The sequence below is a fragment of the Macrosteles quadrilineatus genome, unplaced genomic scaffold (genome assembly GCF_028750875.1).
Source record: "Macrosteles quadrilineatus isolate MER2022 unplaced genomic scaffold, UCM_ALF_1.0 Scaffold_3__2_contigs__length_128488019, whole genome shotgun sequence".
NCBI lineage: Eukaryota > Metazoa > Arthropoda > Insecta > Hemiptera > Cicadellidae > Macrosteles > Macrosteles quadrilineatus.
The window spans coordinates 64,579,449-64,604,076 of NW_026542596.1; the positions used below are offsets into that span (position 1 = coordinate 64,579,449).

General features: G+C 34.6%; 2 protein-coding genes across 7 annotated transcripts in view; both read left to right on the plus strand.

Annotated features, from left to right (window-relative positions):
- Positions 1-6,643: 6,643 nt before the first annotated feature.
- LOC128989999 (DNA polymerase delta subunit 3-like) lies at positions 6,644-16,342 on the plus strand. Its single transcript, XM_054412199.1, has 9 exons — positions 6,644-6,903; positions 7,971-8,026; positions 8,976-9,233; positions 10,469-10,610; positions 10,777-10,929; positions 12,356-12,664; positions 13,548-13,650; positions 13,996-14,154; positions 16,005-16,342. Exons 1-9 carry the CDS (start codon positions 6,838-6,840, stop codon positions 16,238-16,240), a joined length of 1,482 nt encoding a protein of 493 aa, XP_054268174.1. The 5' UTR covers positions 6,644-6,837; the 3' UTR covers positions 16,241-16,342.
- A 4,785-nt stretch (positions 16,343-21,127) lies between these two features.
- Positions 21,128-24,628, plus strand: part of LOC128988391 (nucleoprotein TPR-like) — a 95,055-nt gene continuing 91,554 nt past the window's right edge. For 5 of the 6 annotated variants that reach the window (XM_054409640.1, XM_054409642.1, XM_054409641.1 and 2 more), the window contains exon 1: positions 21,128-21,692. In XM_054409640.1, coding sequence (XP_054265615.1) covers positions 21,530-21,692 — 163 coding nt within the window. In that variant the 5' untranslated portion in view covers positions 21,128-21,529. The remainder of the gene's footprint in view (positions 21,693-24,628) is intronic. The other variant, XM_054409639.1, reaches the window with a different exon arrangement.

Sequence of the window (24,628 nt, forward strand, 5' to 3'; positions counted from 1 at the left end):
CATAACGAAAAAAAGACTCAATTGTAGGTAACGTCATCCCTGGTTTTATATAGTATACAGTACATTGCAGAATTTACTGGCAAATGAGTTAAATCCAAATGTAATATTGCTTACTGGCTTAATGATAAATCACGATCAGCTGTATTGAGGTAAACAAAAATCAACAGACAAATGGCTTCTAATGCTATTCTTATGGAGAACATTTTACGTTATATTATTGACTAAGTCAAAGGTTATATCTAATTTTGTGTTAAAATTTGGGGAATTTCGCTATTTTTCCCGCCGTCACGGGATCGAGACCTTTAATTTGAACCCGCTCCCGTCGTTCTACGACTACCCAGTCGCCCACAATTTTGACGCAAAGAATCGGCTTTCGTAATTAATATATTACTAGTGGCTTGAAGGGACATAAGTCCCTGAAAAGCTCAAATGTAAAACAAACTATTGTAATACAGTATAAACAAACTTAAATTAATCTAATACATATATCAGATATATATCCCAGTACAACATATCTTTTGTGTAAAAAATAGTTTGTTGTTTGTCTTTGTTTGCTTTTGTTGATGTTATTTTTAATAAATAATTTAAATTACTCCAAAGGTTTAACTCTGCTAAAGGCAGCAAACATGTTTGTGAATAAATATTAGTTCACTAAGGTAGCTTTGGTCTTTTGATAATAAAAAGGCTTTCCTGATTAAAATATTGGAAATTGTCTTCGTCATATATGAAAAGGCAAATACAGGTGTGTTGAGATAAGCTTAGTTCTTAGTTAAAACCGCTAAATTAGCACCCCGACCTAGTTATTATTTCTAAGTGCATACTCCTTTTGTAAACACTACAGTAAATCTCAGTAAAAATGTTAGTAAGTATAAAAAAAGTGTAGAATAAATCTTAAACAAATGTTTTGAAATCAAAACAAAGCAGAAGTTTTCAACAATCTTGAATCGATTATTATTTAGTCAATGTAGTTATTTCATGTTGAACATTCCTTCAACACAACAATAACCGTTAAGTTAGAAGAAAAAAAAACTTCATATTTTTTTCAGCCATTCCAAGTTTAATTCCTTTGATTTGAGCCATCTCCTATGATTCTACTACTTATCACACGCTTAACTAATTTACTTAAAAATACACAAGTTTGCCAATTGCACAGTAAAATAATTGATTTCAACATTCTAAGACGTAACTAAAAAATATTTATTATTATAGGTAGGCCTAAAGTTATCCCTGGTTTTATATAGTATACGCGTAAATTGCAGAATTGACTGGCAAATGAGTAATCCAAATGTAATATTGCTTACTGGTTTGATGATTAATCACGATCAGCTGTATTGAAGTAAACAAAAATCAGCAGTAAATGGCTTCTAATGCATTTCTTATGGAGAACATTTTACGTTATATCCAATTTTGTGTTCAAATTTAGGGAATTTCACTATTTTTCCCGCCGTCACAGGATCGAGACCTATAGGCGGTCGACACACGGGAAGACTGAAACCCAACTAAAGTTGAACCAACTTTTTTGTGACGCGATTACGATTGCAGTTGCGTTGGTTAAATCCACACACGGGCGCGACTGTAGTTGAGTTGAGACAGTGAGTTCAATTTTGTTATAACGATACTGTGTACTGTGTATGGTGAATGAAATGAGTGGTAGTGATTAAGAAGCCTTGGTGTTTTATAGACAATCAAGAAAGCGAAGAGGACGTAGAAAGTATTGGGTACATCCTTATGTTAAAACAAATATTCAATGTAGGCTCTTTGTAGCTGCCGCTGCATTACAAGAAACACGCAAAATTTCAGCCTATGTACAGGATGTCACAAAGTACTTACGAAACGTTATCGCAGTTGGTATGCCCGATCCTTGAAAAGCGCAATACAAATATGCGAAAAGTTGTTCAAACCAGGCGACTGAAATCACCTAGCAACCGGCAGGTCCGGTTGCTTAACGACTGATCGCCGACTGGTCCTCAACTGGTCGCATCGCAGTCGCCCCGTGTGCACTGTCCCACCTAACTACATTGGTCGGGACGCAGACGACTAGTTTGTCCGACTAGTTGCCGATTTCAGTTGGAAAACAGTCTTCCCGTGTGTCGACGGCCTTAATTTGAGCCCTCTCCCGTCGTTCTACGACTTCCCAGTCGCCCACAATTTTGACGCAAAGAATCGGTACGTAATTAATATAGTAGATATTCTAGTAGACACTCTCTAATTATTTACCTAAAAAGAAAGTTTCCTGCACAACTTAAATAAGTACTTAAATAAGCACAACTTAAATATTAAATAAGTATAATAGATAGATACTTATTTAATACGCAAGCAGGATTTTTGTGACAATTACTCCTCCGAAACTACTGAACCGATTGACATGTTTTTGGTGTCATTGGAAAGAGCGTAACGTGAAGTTGTGCAGGAAACTTTCTTTTAGGGAAATAATTAGAGAGTGAGGCCCTGGGGACCTTTAAAGTTTCGTATTTCTCCATAAGATTAACATGGGAAACAAAAATTGTTTTGAAACTCCAGCTGTTGTCAGAAATTAAATATTCATAATTGGTCTCCATGGAAGCATGATAAAATTCACAATGTTTACATTTGCTTTGACATTTAAATGTAAACAACCAGAACTGTCAGATGCCTATTTTACAATTTCAGACAGCCGATAAAAAAAATAAAACAACTATGTGGTAGGTTTATTTAATCTTAACCTTTATGAAAGATTATTTATTATAAATCTATTTCAATGATTATGAAACAGATTTTTCCCGTTGCGAAGCAAAAATTTATAGTTAGAAGAAGAACATATTTTAATTGTAAACAGTCAATGTGTAAATTATCTAGGCTATGTTGTATTACAAATGTGTATAGTTTTGGATGGTGGGTTGTGTTAAATGATATAAGTTACCTATTTATTAGTTATTAAATTTTTATTTTAAGGATTTGGCATATGTGTAAGCCTATGATAAATAACACCATTTCAGAGTTCTGCCAGTTTTTGCCTAACTCTGTCCTGTAGAGTTTAAAGTAGCCTACACCTTATTGTCTACAAATTGGCTAAATAACTTAGGTACGGTACTTTATAAAAGCTTCCAGCCTTTTTACGTTGACTTAAATTGTAAGCTTACCTTTTCCCGTCCATTGGCAGTTTGATTGTTCAAAATTCACCCTTTAAACTGGAATAGGACTGTGAATTGTGAGTATTTCCATTGGTTAATGATCTTTTAGTTGACTCTTTTAAAACCATTGGAAATTATGACTGTTATTAGTTTTTAAACAAGTAATTTGTTTATAAATAACTCCTGTACTTCTTTGCAATTGCTCGATTTAGAGCAACATGTACACTAGTATAGATAGATAGACTAGTGGCCTGTAGGGGCCATAGCCCCTAATTTAGACTACAATAAAAAACTATATATAAAAAGACAAATAATCGAAATATGTTTTTAAAATTATCTATAGATAGATAGACTAGTGGCCTGTAGGGGCCATAGCCCCTAATTTAGACTACAATAAAAAACTATATATAAAAAGACAAATAATCGAAATATGTTTTTAAAATTATCAATTTTATGTTACTTAAAATTAACAGTGTTTGTAAAATAATGATTAAATCAATAACACAACATATTAACAAATGGAAACGTGCACACGGTTTGGCCTGAGCCCGGAGAACCACGAATCAGAGCTGAAATCATACAGTTAAACATTGCACATCTTTTCTAGTTTAAAATTGATGATCTTAGGAATTCTGTTATAGTTTCCATTTTGAGAACCAAATGTAAAGGTTAAAATTATTATTAATTATTATGAAGGCAATTCCCCATTTCGCGGTAGTAAGTAAAAAATATATCTATGAATTTGTCCCTGAATTTTAAGACAGTAAGGCCCATTTCCCGGAATCTCTTTTTGTGTAGCGGAAAGCGACGCAAAAGCCATTGCACTGTTGTATTGTCTTATGTTTTTTATGAAGTTCGAATCATGTAAAAACAGTTCTTTTAGTTCGTCATTTGCTTGTGGTTGTGGCATGTCCATTGTGGCAAAATGCGTTGAAATGTCCATTTGTGGCCTCCTCTGCAAAATGAAATGCGCCACAATGCATGCAAGTGCTTTAAGAGGACCTATATTGTGAGAAACAACAATCAACTAATTTTCCAGCGTTTTTCTAAAGACAGGTTGTAAAACAGCTTCTGGATTTCTTTCACAATTAGGCCCTACATGACGTTCTCTTTTGCATTTTATTAAGTCTGTTGAATTCCTGGACACTCTTCCACGTCTTTCAGGTCTTCCCCTACCCTGTCTAGTTACTTCACTCATTATAAAAACGGAAAACAAAAAAATTAAACACAATCCTTTTTGAAACATTATTTACCAACATTGTCTTTCGGAATAAATGTAAAATTGCAAATAAATAAGTAACAGCTGATAGAATGCAGACGTTTTTCAGTCCCCATGCATTTCTTATGGTGGATATTTTACGTTATATCTCGTTTTCTGGTAGCTTTATGGGAATTCTGCTATTTTTCCCGAGTCCCTGGGGTCAATACCTTTAATTTAAGACCCCTCCCACTTTTCTGCGACTTACCAGACGTCCACAATTTTCTGGTAAAAATTAGGTCTTACAGAATTATATATATAGATAGATATTTAATTTCCACAAAATCAGTTAATGTAACCAATGCGTTTCGTTGAATTGAAAAACAAAGAACTTAAAGAACAAAGAATTTAAATTAAATTAAACAGCTGATGTAAACAATATTATGTTCTTCGTAAGGATAACATGGGAACTTAAAAAGCCACTGTGGCAGAGGCCAAGGGACTTTTTCAAAAATTGTAGGCCAGTTTGCAAATCTACGCAACACGCTCTTTCCAATGAGACGTCAGTGGATAAAATCGGTTAAGAAATGGTGGAGGATTCAACCGACAAACTTCGTGTTCGCGTATTAATTATATAGATTTCATATGTGCATGAAATGTTGGTGTGAAACCAACTTGTATAACTTTAAGCTAAATGGTTTAAGTTACCTGGCTTCGTCAAGTGATCCTTCTTCAGTATTACACTACTATAGTTTCGGACTTGAAAATAAGTCCATCTTCAGAAAACGTCAATAGGTCATCTAACCAAATTGGTTAGATGACCTATTGACGTTTTTGTTAACCTGAAGATGGTCTTCCAGAGGCTACCTCACCATGTATACCTTTGAAGTAGAGGCTATATTTATTCCCAAAAGGTATCAAACGCCAGCTCCTGATCAAATCTTTTCTATCACTTTAAAGTTTGTTTCGTGTTTTTAGTCTTCACGTACAGAGACTTAAATCTTTGTATTAAATTGTTAGCAATCATAAATCGTGGACAGAATCTTCCACAAAAGATAAATACAATATAGTTTAACACCCTAGAACTCCTTAAAAAAGTATGTTTTGTTAAGGCTTCGTCATAATGTTAAAAATACTCAATACAACAAATTCATTAATTTTACATATGTAAACGTTGATAGTTGTGTGCGTATTGTATTTTAATATATCTTCTGTATACATCTAGTCCTCTATATTTTCTGTGTACACAAATGCTTCTGTATACACTTTTTTTGCAACTCACAGCAACTGAGAAATATTCTAAACTGGTGAACTGTTTTTATAAATTTTTGCCATTATTTCTCAACCCGTGCTTAAAAAATTAGTGACTCGTGGATAAATCCAGATACAAAATTTAATCTAAATCGGACCACAGGTTTTGTCTGTAGCTCTGTATCTGGATCATACAAGTGTGTATTATATAACCTGATATTAGTCAAAATATGTTTTATTCTATAACGTTTAATTTAATTAAACACAAAAGTCATGCTCCCTCCATTTTTAAAGTATTCAGTCCAAAAATGTAATAAATTTACTTGTGCATACATATTTATTTAGTTTTAATAAATAATTGAGGTGATGCAATACACTTATGTAGGCAGTCGCAGCAGTCGAATCCGGGCATAGCGCCTAAAGTTTCACGAACGCAAACCGCGCAACGAGTAGCTAAATGAGCCGTAGAGTAAGTGAGCCATCTAATATTTTGAAGAGGGTTCACTTACTCTACGGATCATAGTGCCAATGAACTGTAGAGTAAGTGAGCCATCTAATATTTTTCTGCAGGCTCGTATAGTATACGAGCCTATTCCTATAATTTATATTATTCATTATTTTGGCTCGTATACTATACGAGCCGATTCCTGAATTATCAAATAATTCGTAAGCTTGGCTCATAGTCACTATGATCTGTAGAGTAAGCGAACCTTCCTACTGTATTTTTAAATATAATACACGAGGCTCATAGACACAATGATTTGTAGAGTAAGTGAACCCTCTTCATTTATTTTTTATTTTCGATAGGCTCGTATAGTATACGAGCCTGTAGTGCAAGTGAACCTTCAATATTATTTACAAAGCTCGTATAGTCTATGATCTGTAGAGTAAGTGAGCTGTCCCCGACAGCGACCCGATAAAACATCTATTACTTCAAAGGATGAAATTATGCAGTAGTTGTGTATCTGTTTGACTGTTTCTAGACAGCTGACAGAACCAAACGAAAGTAATCGTCCAGCTGTCTTTCTTTACTCTTGTCTTTTTCCCGCCAATCAGTAATGGCTAAAAAACACAAGAAACTAACCTAAAACTATTCATATTTCATACGTCATTTCGTTTTGTTCGTTTTACCAGATAGATAACCAATTAATTAATTTTATTAGATAATCTATTATTGATGATCTAATTGAATGTCAAAACCATAATTATTAATGATTGACTCAGATTGAAGGAGAAGTTGCACTAGGCTATAAGTTGTCTGATTCTGTTGTATGAAAAATGACCGAAGGAATTGATTCTTATTTGGCCAACATTGAGGAGTACGTTTTTGACGAAAAGAAAATTGTAAGTAAACAACCCTCATTATTTTGAACAAGACTACAATAAATAAATTTATGTACAACTGAGCAATTTAGGATGATGACCTGTTTATAGGCCTATTTTATAAACTTCTAAACCATGGAATAAGTTAGGCTACTCTCTGGCACGACTCTCAGGCTAGGAATCTTTGCCTCAATCTAAATGGTACTTGAAGTAGTGATGTGCGATTGGCAGTTGTTAAATTTAAATGTTTTAATTATTTGAACCTTCTTGAGCAGTTTCAATTGTGTTTCGCTTAGTGAGAAGGTCTTGTCAAGATGTCCATGGCGAGTATAATAAGCACGGCATCAGCATCTAATTTCTATTTCTTTTTCTCACAATAAGAGCCGAGAAGACCTTACCAAGAAGCTTTTAATGTTTAACACAACAGCGATTCCCCCAATAACTTAAGTATTTCCACACTTTTTACTGTCTCGTTTTCTGACTTTTTGAAAAATCCCATGCTATGAATTTTTTCTTCCTTGGTTGCTTCACATTTCACAGTTAGGCTAAACGCTTAACAACTTGTATACTGGTAACACATTTAAAAGACTTACCAACAATAACATTTAGAGTAGGCCTAAACTTACACTTACGTTATACAATTTTAATCAGGCTTCCTCTATATTGTAGAACACACACCATCCCACTTTAACCCAAAAACCTGTGACTGAGCGCTATAGCTGTAGGAGCTAACAGCGAAGCCAATAGAATCTAAAAAGTGTAGACAGTTAGTTGTAGACAGACATTTTAGCTTAACAAATGCAACAAATGATGCCCACTTGTGGTGTTTTTACTGCTGCTTGTAAAATTTCAAAAATAATCCTCACCAAGGCCTTAAAAACCTTAATGTGTGTTTAGGGTAGTCAAACTACTGGTTAGGCTACTCTTTTGGCGTAGGCAGTACATTTTTTAATCTTAGAACATATTTTTTCTTTATAGTTATCTAATGTATAGGCCCCCTACACTCTACTTACTGCAGTGAATGTATGCTAAATTATGCCTACCTATAGCTTCTGGAGGAGGTACTAAAATTTTAATTATGTCCACAGGTAACTTGCAGTTGGCTGTCAAAAAGTCTTGGTTTACACACCAATTTGAGTAAACAGTGAGTAATTTACTAGTTTACCAGATATACCATTGGAATTATTATAAGTAGCCTAATCACACCAACTAATCATCCTAATAATTTTCTAGTCAAGCTCGGGTTGTGTATTTAATGTTAAAAGAAGTGTTCAATGTTTTTTGGCAACCTTAGAAAGCTCTGTGAGCATGCAAAAAACAAATTTACTGTTACATGTGATCGTGGGAGACTATTAAATTGCTTTCTCCAGTGACCAAGGTAGATGTTCACAATTTTAGCAGGACCCTAAGATCTTCTTAATTTAGCCTTGACCGAGAACAATCCTGATTTCACCATGACCGCAGAAGAATGATTCGTCTTGACCTCGGAAGATGTTCCAAATTTCCCAGTGACCGTGTATTGCAGAAGATGTGGCTGATAGCAGAATGTGTACATGATGTTGATGTGACTGTACAATATGTTCTCAGTTTTGCAGGGATTTAAACAAATCTGGGCCAATATTCACTGCACTGGCCACTTGTGAATCTGTATAATTGAGATAAAGTCTGCTATATCATTATATGTAGCCATTAATTTAATTAATTTAAACTCTAGCGAAGCTATGATCCATTACATATGTGAACAGTACAGTTTTTTTTCTTGTAAAACTATTGAAATGGGCCTACTGGTTATATACATAGTTTTGTCAATGCACTTTTGCTCTACCGTACAATTTAAAATCCAGAAATTTTAGTTCTTCATGTAAATAGATCATACTTATTTGAGATTTGGCCATTGTGTTACTCACTTGGGGATAATAGCCTTGGAACTAATTTTGTGACTAGACTCTGTTTTTAACCTTGACTCACCACGTTCAAGACTATTTTTTCACTAAAAACTTATGACTCTCAGAATATATTCTCTAGTATTAGGCTAAATATATTGTTATGTGCTTGCTAAAACCCACTATACCTTTTTCAAAATTTTATTCCAGGTTGCTGCATTTATTCTTCGAAAGATGTCCAAAGAAAGATGAGCTGTCTTTAACTTACTTATTGATTGGTTCACCCGATAATGATGGACGATGTAAAATCTCGATTGTTAAAGACAAAGATTTGGATAAATGTGAAAGTAGTTGGAAGTTGATTACCTCAAAACACATCTACAGTATGCAGAAATGCACGGATCTGTCTGATCTAAATGTGCTTTATACAGCACAAAAAGAAGACTCAGCTGAAACATTATCCAAGGGGTGAGTGATTTGTGAAAGAGTTGTGGATTTTGTTGTGTTAAAGTAGTAATAAATTAGAAATAATAAGTGTTGGTCATAAACTGATGTTATATGCTGTAATAGTAGTTTACACAAAGATCGCCTAAAGATAGTGTTAATGACAAGAGTAGAAGTTTTTAAGACACTCGCCAAGGCTTGTACCTTAAATTTTCTACTCGTGTCGTTAACACTATTTGATTTGGTATGTCGGTGGCTCAGTTGGTAGCGTCACGGACTTCGGGCCCAAGGCAGCGATGTCGTGGATTCAGATCCTGGTCACTGCCGCAAACATTTTATCAGTACAGTTCACCTTCGTACTGTACCGGCTCACCCCTTGCTTTGCTGGATACGTTCCACGCACAGATCTGTAGTCTATGTGGACGGGCAAATGCATGTTTAAAAGAGGCCGCCAACCTCTATTTTTTTTTTTAGGAAAAAAGAAAAAGATGTACAAGTGTTGCTTACACTACTTCTGACAACAGGTTTTTAAATACTAATAATCGCTACTCTTAAATTCTATGAGAGGTTATGTTTTCGATGATAACCTCTCATTGATGCAACGACTCATAGTACCAATCACTAATTGTACCAATCGTTAACAATTAAATGGGTAAACAGCTGATTAGCTGAAGTTTGAGACATTTCAATTTTACTTCTTCTCTCTCAATCCTTGAACCTCATAGATCCGTTACCCATGTTGTTAAGTAAAACTATGCTGTTATGTAAGTAAACAATGCTGGTATGTGAAACTAAACTGAAATGACTACTTTAAAAAAACGGTTGTAGGTAAAGGCTTTTAAAGACCTAAAAAAATAAAGTAGGCTAATGTGAATGTCACCATGGATAGTTTTTTGTCAGGAAATTAAGTGATGTTTACTAGAAAGTGAAAATTTTGAAATATATGATCTTTTTGTACTGTTTTCTTTGTTATAATGTATAGGTTTGTTTTAACTCTTAATCCGCACAACATACCAAATAATATTAAAGAGTTTTTTTTTGTTAACCTGTAATATAAGACCTAGACTATAACTTAGGCGTAACACACTATAACGGGATATCCAGGACTTTGCAGGTTTTTCTTCAACTCTCTCACGCTACGTCCCAAGACATTTTAAAGATAATTTTTCAGAAATTCATCCAAACAAATGCTGATTCTGTATATTTAATACTGATTTTTGTAATCATTTAGCTCAAATTGTTTTGAAATTCTGTTGTAGCATATCAGCTATTGATTTCAACTGCAATGAGCGGGATACTTCACTGATAGCAAAACTAAGGTCAGATGCTTTGCCTGTGCCTTCTAAACAACCATTGGGAGCTAGCAAGAAACCAGTGCCACTGCCACCAGCAAAGTCAAAGGTATACAACTTTATTATATATTTTTTACTTGTCAATAATTGTGAGATACAATTCTTTGTGTATTTGTTCTCTTCATAGGCCTTTGTTAAGCACCATTTATTATTTTAAATGCCATGTACTATTTCTATGAAGACAATTTTTGTCTATGTTTCAATTCATGTTTTAGAGTCCTGCTAAGAACAAAGGAGACAACGGTTCTGAAGAAAACAAAGCAGCTGCATCAAAAGACAACGGCTCTGTCATCCCATCCATGTTCAAAAATAATAAACCAACTGAGAGTAAAACAAACTCAACAACAACAAAAAAACCAGCTGAAAAGGTAACTTGAAACGAACAACGCAGGTGCGATAGATCTACTGCACAACTTTCTAAAGTGTAGCGGGTTTTTCTTTGATAAACTGCAAATTTTTTTGTTACTTAAGGGACGATTACACCGGAATTTGGGACATATGTTTACAACAAATTGTTCCTGGCAAATCAAGAAACAGCACTTCATCAAAACTTGATGTTTTGAACAGTTTTTTAGTGTTTCCAATAGAAATTTTGTTACTTGACAGAAGTCGAAATTGTTTGGAACACATGTTTTTATACTTCTACGCTCTTTACAACACTTCCCCGCTATCCCCCCCCCCCGTGCCTGACGGCCACCACATGCCCACTCCCTTTGTGTCAGTCCTTCTGCCTTAAAAAGTTCATGAAACTCTCAAAAAAGTACTGGACATTCTCAAAAAGTTCTTGAAACTCCCATTTGTCCCGTTAGGAGGTCAATATTGTTTAAACCATCTAACAGGTCATTGCCACTGTATTTTGGTCTGGGTTGTAGAGACTCTCTCACCCAGTACCATCGCTGTCTCGGTAGTTTAGAAAGGATCACACATTCACCGCGGCAAGTAAAACATCCTCTTTTGTAGTCATCTTGGGAAGGACTGAGCTCCTATCCTCGCAAATAATGAATACATGGTTTCAAACAAAGTCAAAGAAAAGTGCTCTATCTGTTAAACTTTTGTTGCAAACAAATTAAGAAACAAGTGCAAGCAAACAAAAAGTTCCAAACATTTATTTTGTTCCAAACTCTGGTGTAAACTAGTCCAGTTTCCTCTCACACTCCTGTGGTGAATAATACATCCTTAATTTGACCTAGCATGTACCTGTCGGCTATTTATAGTACGGTATTAAAAATAATTGAAATTTATTTTATATTAGGCCTAATATAAGAAGATAGGTTAGGCCTAGTGGAATTATTTAGACCCCTTCTCCAAACATTTTCTGAGTCAAAGAGTAAAAACAAAATAAAGAGAAAAAAAAATGTAAGCTTGGTATTATGAAATGTTACAGAATATAATAATTTGATGAATATGCTACTCTGTGCCGTAATTGATTAACGTACAGACAAAGAAGCCCATTGATTAAGTGTTCATTATTTCCTAAAGCAAATCTTTTCACTCAGTTTAATGCCTCTGTCGTTCTATTTAATTGCCTAGGGTGATACTTTTAATACTTTTTATTAAATAGGCGACCATATAAAGTTGGTATTTTAGAACAAGCTCTTAACTTACTTTCAACCATTTCTAAATACTTTTTTCTGTACAATTTGCCTTCTACCTCAGTAATAAAGAGTCTACTTTTTCGTTAATGAAATTATTTATTATTTTAAAACATCTACTAAAGTACATTATGCACCATGCTACTGTCTTTTTATGTAGTATACTCAGTGACATATTTTTATTAAAGATTTATGTTTTCAGCCTTCCGTTGGCAACAAAAAGCCACAGGGCATTGGAGCTTTCTTTAGCAAGTCCACAAATAAACAGAGCAGCGAACCCAAAAAGGTAGAGGAGGAGAAAAAAATTAAGGAAGAACAAGAATCAAACAGTACTGAGAGGCACTCACCATCTAAAGAAAACAAGCAAACCTTAAACATTGTTACAGAGGATAAAATTGAAAAGAAAAGTGAAGAAGATGACAAAACAAATGCAAGTGAAACATCACAAAAACCTTCGCCGAAAAATAAAAAACTGGCAGCCAAAATCAAGCCAAAAGCTACTGCCAAAAAGGTAATAATTCAATTTACCGGTACAGCATTTTTTATTCCCATAAAAATATTTTTCAAATCCTTTATGCTTACACTGAATGATAAAATTTGTATAGAAGAAAATCCCAAATTTTACAGATTTTATTATTATGACTAATGTTTAAATTATTGGAACATATTCAAAAGTCTTTATTGTAAAACAATTATTGTCCTGGTCGAGTATGAGTAAAGTTAAGATAGGGTAAGTTACCAGACTGTAGGAATAGAACAGGACAACGAAAAGCCCTGTGAGTAAATTCCATTTCACACCTTACAGAATACAACACTCAAAATTGGAAATGTCATATATAATTGAATCTTTAATTGCAAAAACCCCATAACTGCAAAACAATGTTGGTTATGGGGTTTTTGTAATAAACGATTCAATTTGGAAATTTCATACATTTTTGTTATTTAAGAAAAAGCAAATTATTGTCTGTTAAGTTTGTTTATTTTTATTTTTGGTTTGTCTTATGTTAATCAACCCACTTTAAGTCATTTAATTGCCTCACATTATTGAATGTGAGTTTTCACCTACTCTGGTTTATTGTAAGGTTTCTTAAAAGTCTGTTAAAAAGTTATGGAGAATAAAACTACTCAGGTTACCTTAGAATAAAAGTGTGATTATTCAGACAGAAAAATTGTTTAAGTTTACTTCGTTGGTTCAACCATAGACAAAAAGAAACCCCACCACTTAACTAACTAAACCCATGTGATCGAGGCTTTACAATCACTTCAATTAGCTATTAAACTTCATCAGTTTTATTTTATTAACATTAGGCCCATCAAATTATATTAGTCTTGTACGATGAAGACAACCCCTTAATTTGATCTTTATGGATTTCAGTGTTTACTTTTGATTTTAGGAAAATAGCAAAAAAGGACGTGGGAAAAAGAATGAGAAGGAACAGAAGAAAAGAAAGAGAGTTACAATGCTCAGTGACAGTGAATCTGAAAACAGCAGCGGAGGTTTGTGTGCTCTGAAACATGCAATTTTAGTTGTGGCGTGTTTTAATATTTTATCAAGTTGATGCATCTTCAAGCTTATGTGTGCTTGCTTACCTTCCGATTATTTGATTCTCTCTGGTATTATTCAATAGGTCAGCTCAAGGTCAATTAACTCATGAGTTAGTGGGTTTAAAATTACTCATGGGTTCAAAACTCTTGGGCACTTTATAAACATAAATGATAAATGATAAATAATTTCTATGTTAAATCTTTAGCTAGTCTATGTGTGGAAAATTATTTACATTATTTTTCTTCAATTGTATTGAACACAAACAATATAGTAACAGTTTGGCATTCTTGGTTTAGGAGAAGAAGAAGAAACGAGAGAACCAACACCAGAACCTCAACCGACCATCATTCCAGACGATGATGACGACATGGTGTGCGGTACTCCGGAGCCAGCTACTAGAAAACGCAAAAGAAAGCTTGTCGCTAAAACCTACAAAACTCCAGATGGCTACATGAGTAAGATAAAGATTACATATTGTTCTATTGCAAAAAAATCTTTATAAATTACGTACAATGCTGATTTTAGTACACTCAGTAAACCATTATTTGTGGAAGCTAATATTTTGCTATATACTGCAAAAGTACTGCCTGGTATTTGCACAAATAGATTTAGTAAAACTCATTAATATGTACACAATTACAACACACGTACCTAACCGTTGCAATATTATATCTAGACAGTGTTGATACAGCACCACAACTACTAGTTTTATTGGAATCCAAACAGTATTCTAATATGTTGCTATAGAATAAGATGTTTTATTTAACTGTTCTAAATTCAAAATAGTCCTTAAAACCATCAGTATATTAAACTTGTTTCCGTATAAAGAAATAGACTTCATAAATGATGTTAACCCTGCATCTGGCAAACGACTATTGACTAGTCGCCAAAACTAGTTCCTCCACTGCCAAATTACTAGTCACTAATAGTACGGAACAGTGTTGGTGTAATATATTTTTTTTACCATTATAGATAAAGAGATGAGACTTATATCAATAACTAGCTGTACCCGCGGGCTTCGCCCCGTTTAACTTCATAAGCATTCGCATGGCTCATTCACGTCCTGGTTGAAGTTCGTTCGCTATGCTCACTCACCTTTAGGTTGGAGCTCGTTCGCTGCGCTCACTTGCCTTCAGGTTAGCTCGTTCGCTACGCTAACTCGCCTCCAGGTTGAAGTTCGTTCGCTACGCTCACTCACCTTTTGGTTGCAAATTAGCTGTTGTCATAAATTAAAAAAAAATAATAGTGCTGCACCCTGTTGGTAATCCTTGTAACTTTTATGCTATTGAACATCATAGAACAGAACCAACTTGTTTAATTGAAACAGCTGTTAAGATTCATTAATTCCTTTTAACACGTTCGCTGCTGAGCACTAGATGCCGGGACGGCGCCAGTTGCTGAACTAACGCTCGGCCGCTGCGTGACATTGCCACCGATACACTGAATTACAATAAAAACAACAGTAGTTATACTGGATGGCAATGTTCTGCAATACAACTGGCTTTGGATATAGTACTAAGTGATTCTGATAGATAGCAGCACTACCCAGGTTACAGTCGTTAAAGTAGTATCGCTATCTAGCAGGAAAGAGGTAAAACAAAGCCCTGTTCCAAACGACCCTGGTGGTGATTTGGAAAAACTATATTTTTTATTGTCAGAAAAGTACGTCCCCACGAGCTGCAAAGAAATATAGAACGCTTGTGACGTGCTGGCTTATCCATAGCAACGTTAAACAACAATGAACGGTGACGTTCTGGAACGTTCTTAGCTCCTGGCGCCGTGGCCCGGCTGACGTTCCGGAACGTCCGTAGCAGCGAACGTGTTAAATATGAAAAATCATAAGATTAACATGGGGAACTACAGAGCCACTGGGGCAGAGCCCGAAAGGGTTTTTGAGATAAGAATATGCTTTAATGTTAATCGGGAATGTGAGCTATCATCATGCCAAATTTCAGCCCAATCCGTCCAGTAGTTTATGCGTGATTGAGCAACACACACACACACACACACAAACATACACACAAACTCACAAACTTTCAGATTTATAATATTAGTAAGATAGCCATAAATGTCTACTCTTTTAAGCTATTATCACTTATTAAGCTATTATCCTTTATGATTCCAAACTGGTTACGTTTTTATTATACAATATTGTTATTATATTATATTACAATACAATATTAATGAAAAAGTAATAGGCTGGCCGAAGACAACAGAAAATATGTTTTAGCTTTGAGTTTAGAGTAGAAATTTAACTAATATCTCTTCTCAAGATTTTTTTTATTTACGTTGTGATGTTTTTTAGTGACAAAGAAAGAATATGAGAGTTATAGTGAAGAGGAAGAGGAAACTGTACCTGAAAAGAAGGCAAAAGGAAATTCACAAGATGATGAATCAGCAAAGAGTGGAAAAGACATTGTTGTACCTGCCACCACCACCACCACCACCACTAACACCAACAAGAATGTACCTAAACCTACGAAGGTTTCACCACAGAAAACAAAACAAGCCTCCCTAACAAGTTTCTTTAAGAAAAAGTAATATTTCATCTGATGTGTTGTATATGTTTTTGTTTGTACGTTAATTGCTTTAAACTAGGCTAAGGTTATGTAAATTTAAATAAATTGCTATGCTATTTTTAAATCATTCTGTGACCTATCCATTAGCCTGAAAAACTCGTAAAAACCAAACATATTTTAGACTCTAATAAGTCGTTCATGTTGAACTCTTTCTTAATCCCATCTATGAAAAAACGCACATCTTTCCAGCAAAACTCACTTCTGCAAAATAAGAATTCTAAATCATGTTCAAGAAGCTGTATGAAAATTAAGTCTAAGATTATGTTCTAATCTAATTATAACTTCTAGAATTGAAGGTCGCATCATAACAATGTCAGAATTCCGACGATTCCGACTAATAGGTTAAACATTTTTCATTTCATGTAATTGTCATTTTTCTTCCATTCATTTTTTTTTCATTGTCATTTTTTTTTAAATCTTTTTTTTTTAGAATAGAAAAATTCTTTATTGCTCCATGTACATAATATACAGTTGTTGTAAACAATCACAATAGTATTGAACACAATTCTGGTTACAGTATTTATACAACTATGCCTATGAACTTACACATTTTTGGTAAGATGATACCATTGACTATTGGATACAGAAGTTGTTGTATTAATAGTCAAAGATGATACATAAAATTCAATCACACTAAATAGATTTATCATGGATATTGTGATTGTTTTCTGCTAGGAATATTTTTCCCAGGAGTTTATGGACTAACACACCCTTATGTAAAAAATTATGGGTTGTTAACTCCAGCAACACCATCCAGAAGCTAATTACTGACTTGTCTGGGGAATTCATTTGAGCATCTTATTTTGCTTTTTTCCACTTGCATCATTATTTCCGAAACCAGGCTCTGGGGCCATTCTACTGGTGTAAGTAAAATTCTAGTGTTGCAAAAGGAAGCTGTCAGGGTGCTGAGTGGAGCCCAGTACCTGGAACACTGCCTTCCTCTGTTCCAACAAAACCGCATCATGACTGTATACAATATGTAGGCTATACAGGGTGATTGAAAAGTCTGGGTACGGCTTAATATTTTAAAATATAATGCAGATTGAGCTACAATACTTGGTACAAAGTTACAGGGCATAAAACTCTATTTTAACACATATTCAGTGATCCAATAACTCTTCAGGGGGCCCACAAGGAGTCGGAAGAAAATCTTAAATGGAAGCAGAGGTCAATATGCACATCAAATTAAAGATCTTTTTTAGTAGAATACAATGCTGCAAACCGTACTTCAAAAGGTTGATCCTGCGCAAAATGGCAGATGTTCAAAGATTTCTTGAATCCGCCATTTTGAATCTTTGAACGACTGTCATTTTTTACTCAGGCATTCTTTTGAGCTTGAATTTACGACATCGTAATCTACTAGTGAAGACCTTTAATTTGATGTGCATATCGACCTATGCTTACGTTAACAATTTTCTTCCGATTCCTAGGGCTGTGCCCCCTGAGGAGTAAGCGTATAATAGCAATGTAAATTAAATGAATCTTTGAACAACTGTCATTTTGCGCAGGATCAACCTTTTGAAGTGCGGTTTGCGGCATTGTATTCTACTAAAAAAGACCTTTAATTTGATGTGCATATTGACCTATGCTTCCTTTTAAGATTTTCTTCCGACTCCTTGTGGGCCGTCCCCCTGAAGAGTTATTGGATCACTGAATATGTGTTAAAATAGAGTTTTATGCCCTGTAACTTTGTACCAAGTATTGTAGCTCAATCTGCATTATATTTTAAAATATTAAGCCGTACCCAGACTTTTCAATCACCCTGTATATCTTTCAATCTCTTTTAGAAATTAAGGCAAATGAAGTGCACCTTTTGAGAAACAACCAAGTACATAACTATGCCACAAGAAATTGTTTAAATGTTTTTGCGCATAGACACAGGCTGAGCAGAACAATTAAATGCTTATCCCTGTTTCAGGTTACAGACTTTTCAATCATCTACCAGTAGCCATAAGGGACTTGCCTATTTCAAGGTTCAAGGCAGTAATGAAGGACTGGTTGTTAGAAAACCCTTTTTATGACCTGTCTGAATTTTTTAAAGTAGGACTACCAGTTTTGTTATAGGTAATGCTCATGCACTGCCTTGCATGGCTATTTTCTTGCATGTTTTTTTCCCATGGTTTTGCTACAGTTTTGTTTTGCATGGTTTTGTTTGTTTCCTTATTATTTATCTAACTTGCATTTTTTATTTGTGAATCAAGAGATGGACTATTTATTATTTACTTTGTATCGTAAGTGACTTAGCCTTCTGCTTTGCTTAATGGCCTAAATAAATCATTGAATCATTGAAAGCTGCAGTATGTAGGGATGAGAATTGCAACTGATGGTCATGTCACAAGGTTTTCGTTCTAATCATAATTCTTGATGTTTAAATGTGTGTGAATCTTGCTTAGAGGATAAAATTGTGGGTGCTTATGACTCCTCTGTGTCCATCATTGTGTTCTGCTTTACTCAACAGCAATACTCTATGGTGACAAAAAGACGCATAGTGATGAGAAGATAACTAAGGATCTGTTCAATCCAAATTATATTGTTTCCAAAAGATCACAAATCATGTCGATAATGTTACTCTAGAACCAATAAACAATCCAACTATCTCATTTTTTTTAAATGTACTGAAATATTCAAATTAATGTAGATTGATATTTTTTTATTTCCCACATTGAATTGTTGGATCAAGGATTATCTGTTTGTTTGTTTGTCTTTCCAATAATTAACAAAATCTCTACCTACTCTTCTTGTCCTAGACAACTTAAACCTAAATTTAGCTCATATTTAAAACTCATCTCACTTAATTACTCAAAAATTAATCTAACCCTTCAAATCAGGTGTTTTTAACATTTTTTGCTCGAAGCTCCCCTAAGAATCGTGAATTAATCTCACGCCCCCTATATACCTAAGCCATTAAATGATTTCATATTTTATTGTGGCATTCTTCTGCCTCGATTCTAATCCCATTGTGTGATTAGATGAATTAACAATTCCAATAAGGTAATGTGATTACATTTAAAGTAGTTTCTTAAGATACACTCTAAAGGCAGCCTACAATCCCAAATAAATTATATATTTTTTCCTAATTTGTTATTTTTAAATATTTTTATACGAGTGCTAATGACTCTCCTGAAATCCTTTCAGGGCCCCAAGTTTAAGAACCGCTGCTTTGGATTTAATTTTTTTTCGTCTGGTGAGTTTTACAAATTACAGTACAATACCCGTGAGTTGCTTATTTATTCAGTATTGCTGTGCAAACTGTGCTTCATTATGAATCTTTCCCCGTACTGACTTATATTGTCTTCATTGAATCTATGGGGCCTGTTTCATAAAATAAACTACAAGTTGTGTAATTTCCACTAGATTTGCATTGGGCGATCAGCTGATTTACTAATAATATTTTAGTTTGTTTGTTGGTAGTTCATTATAAAGCAGGACCCTGACCTGACAAAGAGAATTAGGGATAAAACTGGAAGAGGATCTATTTTAAGGATAAATTTAATAATATATCTATATTCAATTTAAATAAAATATATATCTCCCCTTAGTGAGATGTATAATCAGTGGTTAAAGTGACTAAATTGACTCTGAACATAGACTATGGACTATGGAGCCAATTTGGTCCACTCTACTCAACCTTAATTAATAGTCACGTCTGTGGACGGAATACTGGGCAAAGAGTTTCAGACCTTGCTCAGAGCAATGGCAGAACGCCTAACAGAAAAATGGAAGAAACCTTACAGTTACAGTTTAGTGATTAACTGGATAAGGGTAAAAACCATCTGTGCGACGTTAAGGGCCAGCAGCATGGGTCTAAGGAGGACAAGGAAGAAGTGGAGGACCCTTAGAGAGTTTGAAGATGGGGCTGCAGTACCAGCTATTTATTAATTTAAATAGCAAATGTTTATTATTTTTCTATGTCAAAATTGATTATATTAAAGTGTTTTGCTATACTCAACCTTACCTGCAGCATTGAATATAGTGTTATATAGTCAATGACTACAGTCCGTGCGGTCTGGGAATGGGCACACGGGAGGGACTAAGGCTAAAGGTGTAGTGACGTCATATCTCTAGTGACTAATGTCTTCTCTTGAGGAAACACGACTACCTTAACGAGACGATGTGATTTCAGCAGCGTTCGTGGCATAATGGGTAGCGTTTCAGATTGATATTCAGGAGGTCTCGGGTTTGAAACCATCCGGGGACTTTTAACTTTTTGTCAACGATTTTTGCTTAGAATGCGAATACTTCTTAACTGTACATCTTTTTTGGAATTTGATGCATATATAATTTTATTTGCGAACAGAACTTTTTTTTAAATATTGAACCTTTATTCGATTTTTATATTATATCTTTTTTATAGTATCAGCAAGTTTGGTTGGTTAGGTTAGGTTATGACAGTTTAATTTTATAATACTAAATTTTAAAATTAATTTTATAATTAAAAATTAATTACCTATAAGTAATCATTAATTAGATTTTTATCTTACATGATTTTTATATTATCAGCAAGTCTGGTTGGTTAGGTTATGTTATGACAGATTAATTTGTAATTTAAAAAAATATTTTATAATTAAAAAGTTAATTTTATAACTAAAAATTAAAAAACATAATTTAAATTTTTCAACTTAGCTGTTCTAGCGGCAAACGCTGACACTACAAGATATGTTAGCCTTTAGTCCCTCCCGTGTGCCCCTCCGGTGCTGTCTGTGTGAGGGAGAAGCAGAAGTAAAAGCTGCGTATTTTCCCGGTATTTTCTCCCGTTTCGTTTTCGCTCCGTTGGTTGTCCGTTCGTTGTTGACTGAGACCAGACTAGACTCAGTAGACTCAGTTTGTCTGTTGTTGTGTTGTAGGTGGTCGTTACTCGTTGAGGTTAATTGCTAAAGTTAGTTCAATTTCAATTCAAACTAAACCTGTTGACGCCCGATCTAGGCCTACCTATTTCATTTTTGTGATCCTCATATTTGTAATTTTGATTATTTCAATTTTTAGTTTGCTTGCAATATACTAAAACTAGGCCTAGCTCGATTTATTTTCATATTTGTGAACCTTGTAAGTAGCCTAGGTCAAGGTATAGACTAAAAGGTTTTTATGTTTAACGATGTTTCCAGAGAATTGAATAGCCTAGGCCTATCAATTGGCCATAAACTAACTGGAACTACTTAGTTTGAACCCGTTTGAAGTGTTTTTCTCCGGGCTGATTTCTCAGATTTTTACATGTTAATTTTCAGACAGATGAAAGACTGATTTTTGAATCAAAATGTCTGAGGGTGCTGTAAATCTTATTCTTCAATCCCTATCTAATGAGGAATACCACACAATTCCTGACAACGTTCGTGAGAAGATTGAGACATGTATAAATGAACATTTGCAAAACCTTTTAACTTCCAGAGCGATATTTGAAACAACAAGGAAAAGTAATGGTAAGTTTTTAATAAAATACAGCCTAGACTAGGCCTAATTCAAGGAATTGAAGGGTAGAAGTGGATCTTAAGGTGTTCTTGAAGGCAGAGGATAGCCTACATGTTCGTTAACCCGATGTAGATTGGGCATCCGGCCCGGGGGCTGGGACAGTCCCGATTTTGGTTCCTTATGCCTGCATTTAAGCCTATATTAATCCAGGGGGGAGGGGGGCCATGTGCCGATTTTTTCCTAACCTAAGGTGGCAACTCTCCGTCCGGCAGGTACTGTCATAACCTAACCTAAGTTGGTAATTATTTACCGTGCTTACACTGGGATATGATGTAATTTTGATATGTCTACTTACAGTACAGTATTTTTAACGGTGAATCCAAAAATGCAATCCGTTTTGGTCGTAGCGATTCCTAAGTGGCCGTACAGTTAAATAATTAATATTAAGCTTCATTGTTGATTTATTAACATAAGTATTTGTGGTGTGGACGAGTCCAAGTCATGAGAGCAATGTCAGAGCTACAATATGCAATAGGCTAACTAGATTTTTAAAAGAAAAGCTGTTTAGAAACTACAATATATAAACTATTAATCACATGAACATAAGTTATGAAACAAAATAGAATTTATTCACATGATCATCGTCCTCATTCCAATCCTCTTACCATTGACTAATGCCTCAACGTCTGTTAATGAACGCCACAGTGCATAATCCCATATCACATAATCCCATTGTGTCTAAAAGTGAAAACGTGCCAGAGAGCATAATTTAATGTATCAGCCAACTAATAAATGATGTTACATAATCTAATCTATCCTAACCCAACCCAACCTTAATATTAATGTTTAAATAACATTTTATGTCAGAAAAGGCATGTGAGGAAGATAGGTCGGACTTTATGCGGATTCGTGACTATTAAGTCCTTTGAAGTGAGGTTAGATTAGATAAGAAAGTATTAAAGTAAGTTTTAGAAAGGTTAGGTTATAATGAACCGACTCATTAACTTATGCAACTTCTAGACTGTTTTTGCACAGTTGAAATAGTGGGTGAAACACAATGAAATAACGATATCAAAAATGCTTGCGCATTTTTGATATCGTTATTTCTATTTAATTGTGCAAAAACAGTTTGGAAGTTGCATAAATTAATGAGTCGGTTCATTATAACCTAACCTTTACCTTCCTAATCTAACCTCACTTCAAAGGACTTAATATAGTCACGAATCTGCATAAAACCCGACCTACCTTCCTCACATGCCTAAATAAGAACTGATTATTTGGTTTCAAAACGAATTGATTTGATTTCATTCCGTATTAGATCAAGTATAGGCCTAAACAGTTGTTTGCTCTCTCACTCAAGCCTCACTCCTCACTCAGTACGGACCCGTCCAGACCACGCCATATTACCATTACCTTTAGTCAGTACCGCTCAATTATCCTTAGATTCGTAATCCTAACCTTTGTTTTACGTCCACTACGGCCACTTAGGAATCTCTCCGACAAAAACTGATTGCATTTTTGGATTCAGCGTGAAAAATACTGTAAGTAGACATATAAAAATTACATCATATCCCAGTGTAAGTACAGTAATTATTTGCCCCTAAGGTAACTAACCAAACTTGCTGATAATGTAAAATTGAATGAAGGTTATTTTTCTGGGTAGACTTCCATAGGCCTATCTGTTGGCAAAAACAACTGAATGAAAATATCGATTGTTTGATTGTTTCATTCGATATATCGATCGATATTTTCATTCGGTTTTTTGTGCTATCAGATACGGAGGTCTACCCATTTTTCTGTTAGGGTACCGGTATACAGTGTTGGGGAAGCTACTTTTAAAATGTAGCTTTGGAGTTTATTGCCTTTCTTTATTTTTAATGTTAAAACCGACATTGCTATTAACTTTTAACCATAGTACCATAGGTAATATGTTACTTGTTCTATGAATAACACTTTTCAATGTCAAGAAATCGTCCTTTGTCATTATGCATAAGTCAAATTGTGCTTCAACAAACATTGGTGCAGAAAACAGGATTCAGCAACTTATCCTGGAACCGGCTTTTAATTTAAACATGTTGAATATTGGTAAGTAAAAATAACATTTAGGCGTACTTGGCTTTGTAACAAGTTGGCTATAGTAGGCTTGTTCTTACAAGGACTAAACAGATATATTTCTATTAATTGAACTAGGAATAGTCCTTGACAAGAGCTGTTAGCAGGAGCAAACTACTGTATGCTACTTTTTCAATGCATGTTTCATGTTGTATGGAGATTTTTTTGTTACAATTATGTATTCTAGGCATATCTTAAACCTCATCAGGAAATTTCCTCTTCGTTCATTTAGTTAACCTTTGAAAAATCTTTGTAATCTAACCAAGGAAGGGCTTGTGATGATGAACCACAATCAACAGCGCTGAAGCAAAGGTTGATAGACCAGCTTTCTCATTATTTTAAGGTTTAGTGTTTGGTTTCCATTAAAACCCAAGTTTAAACTAAATTGAAACAATAAAGAAACTAAATTGATTAGGTAGGCCTACTAATTTCCCTGTCAATCACTTGCAAGCATTCAATAGCTTCTCTTGTCACCGCTAACGTTTAAACGTCGTCTGCATCTAGCGATTTTATTTTATCTGACAGTAATCATAGAGTAGCAAATGAAGGAAATGAGAGCCAAAAATGTGGATAACACTCAGATAATGGCCTCCATGTCCACGCAACGTTGTAATAGGTAATGAAACGACTGTGACCAGCTGTATGAAGCCAAGAAAGTAGGCCTAATTTTCTTGAAAATCTCAGTTTGAAAAAGGTTGTTTCACGTAAGGTTGTGATAAAAATCACAATCTCAATCAATGTTAATTTAGCGAGAAAATTCCGCTACAACTACCGGTACTTAAAAAATGTAGCTAGCTACAGCTAAAGCTACAAAAAAAGTAGCGCGCTACTTCCC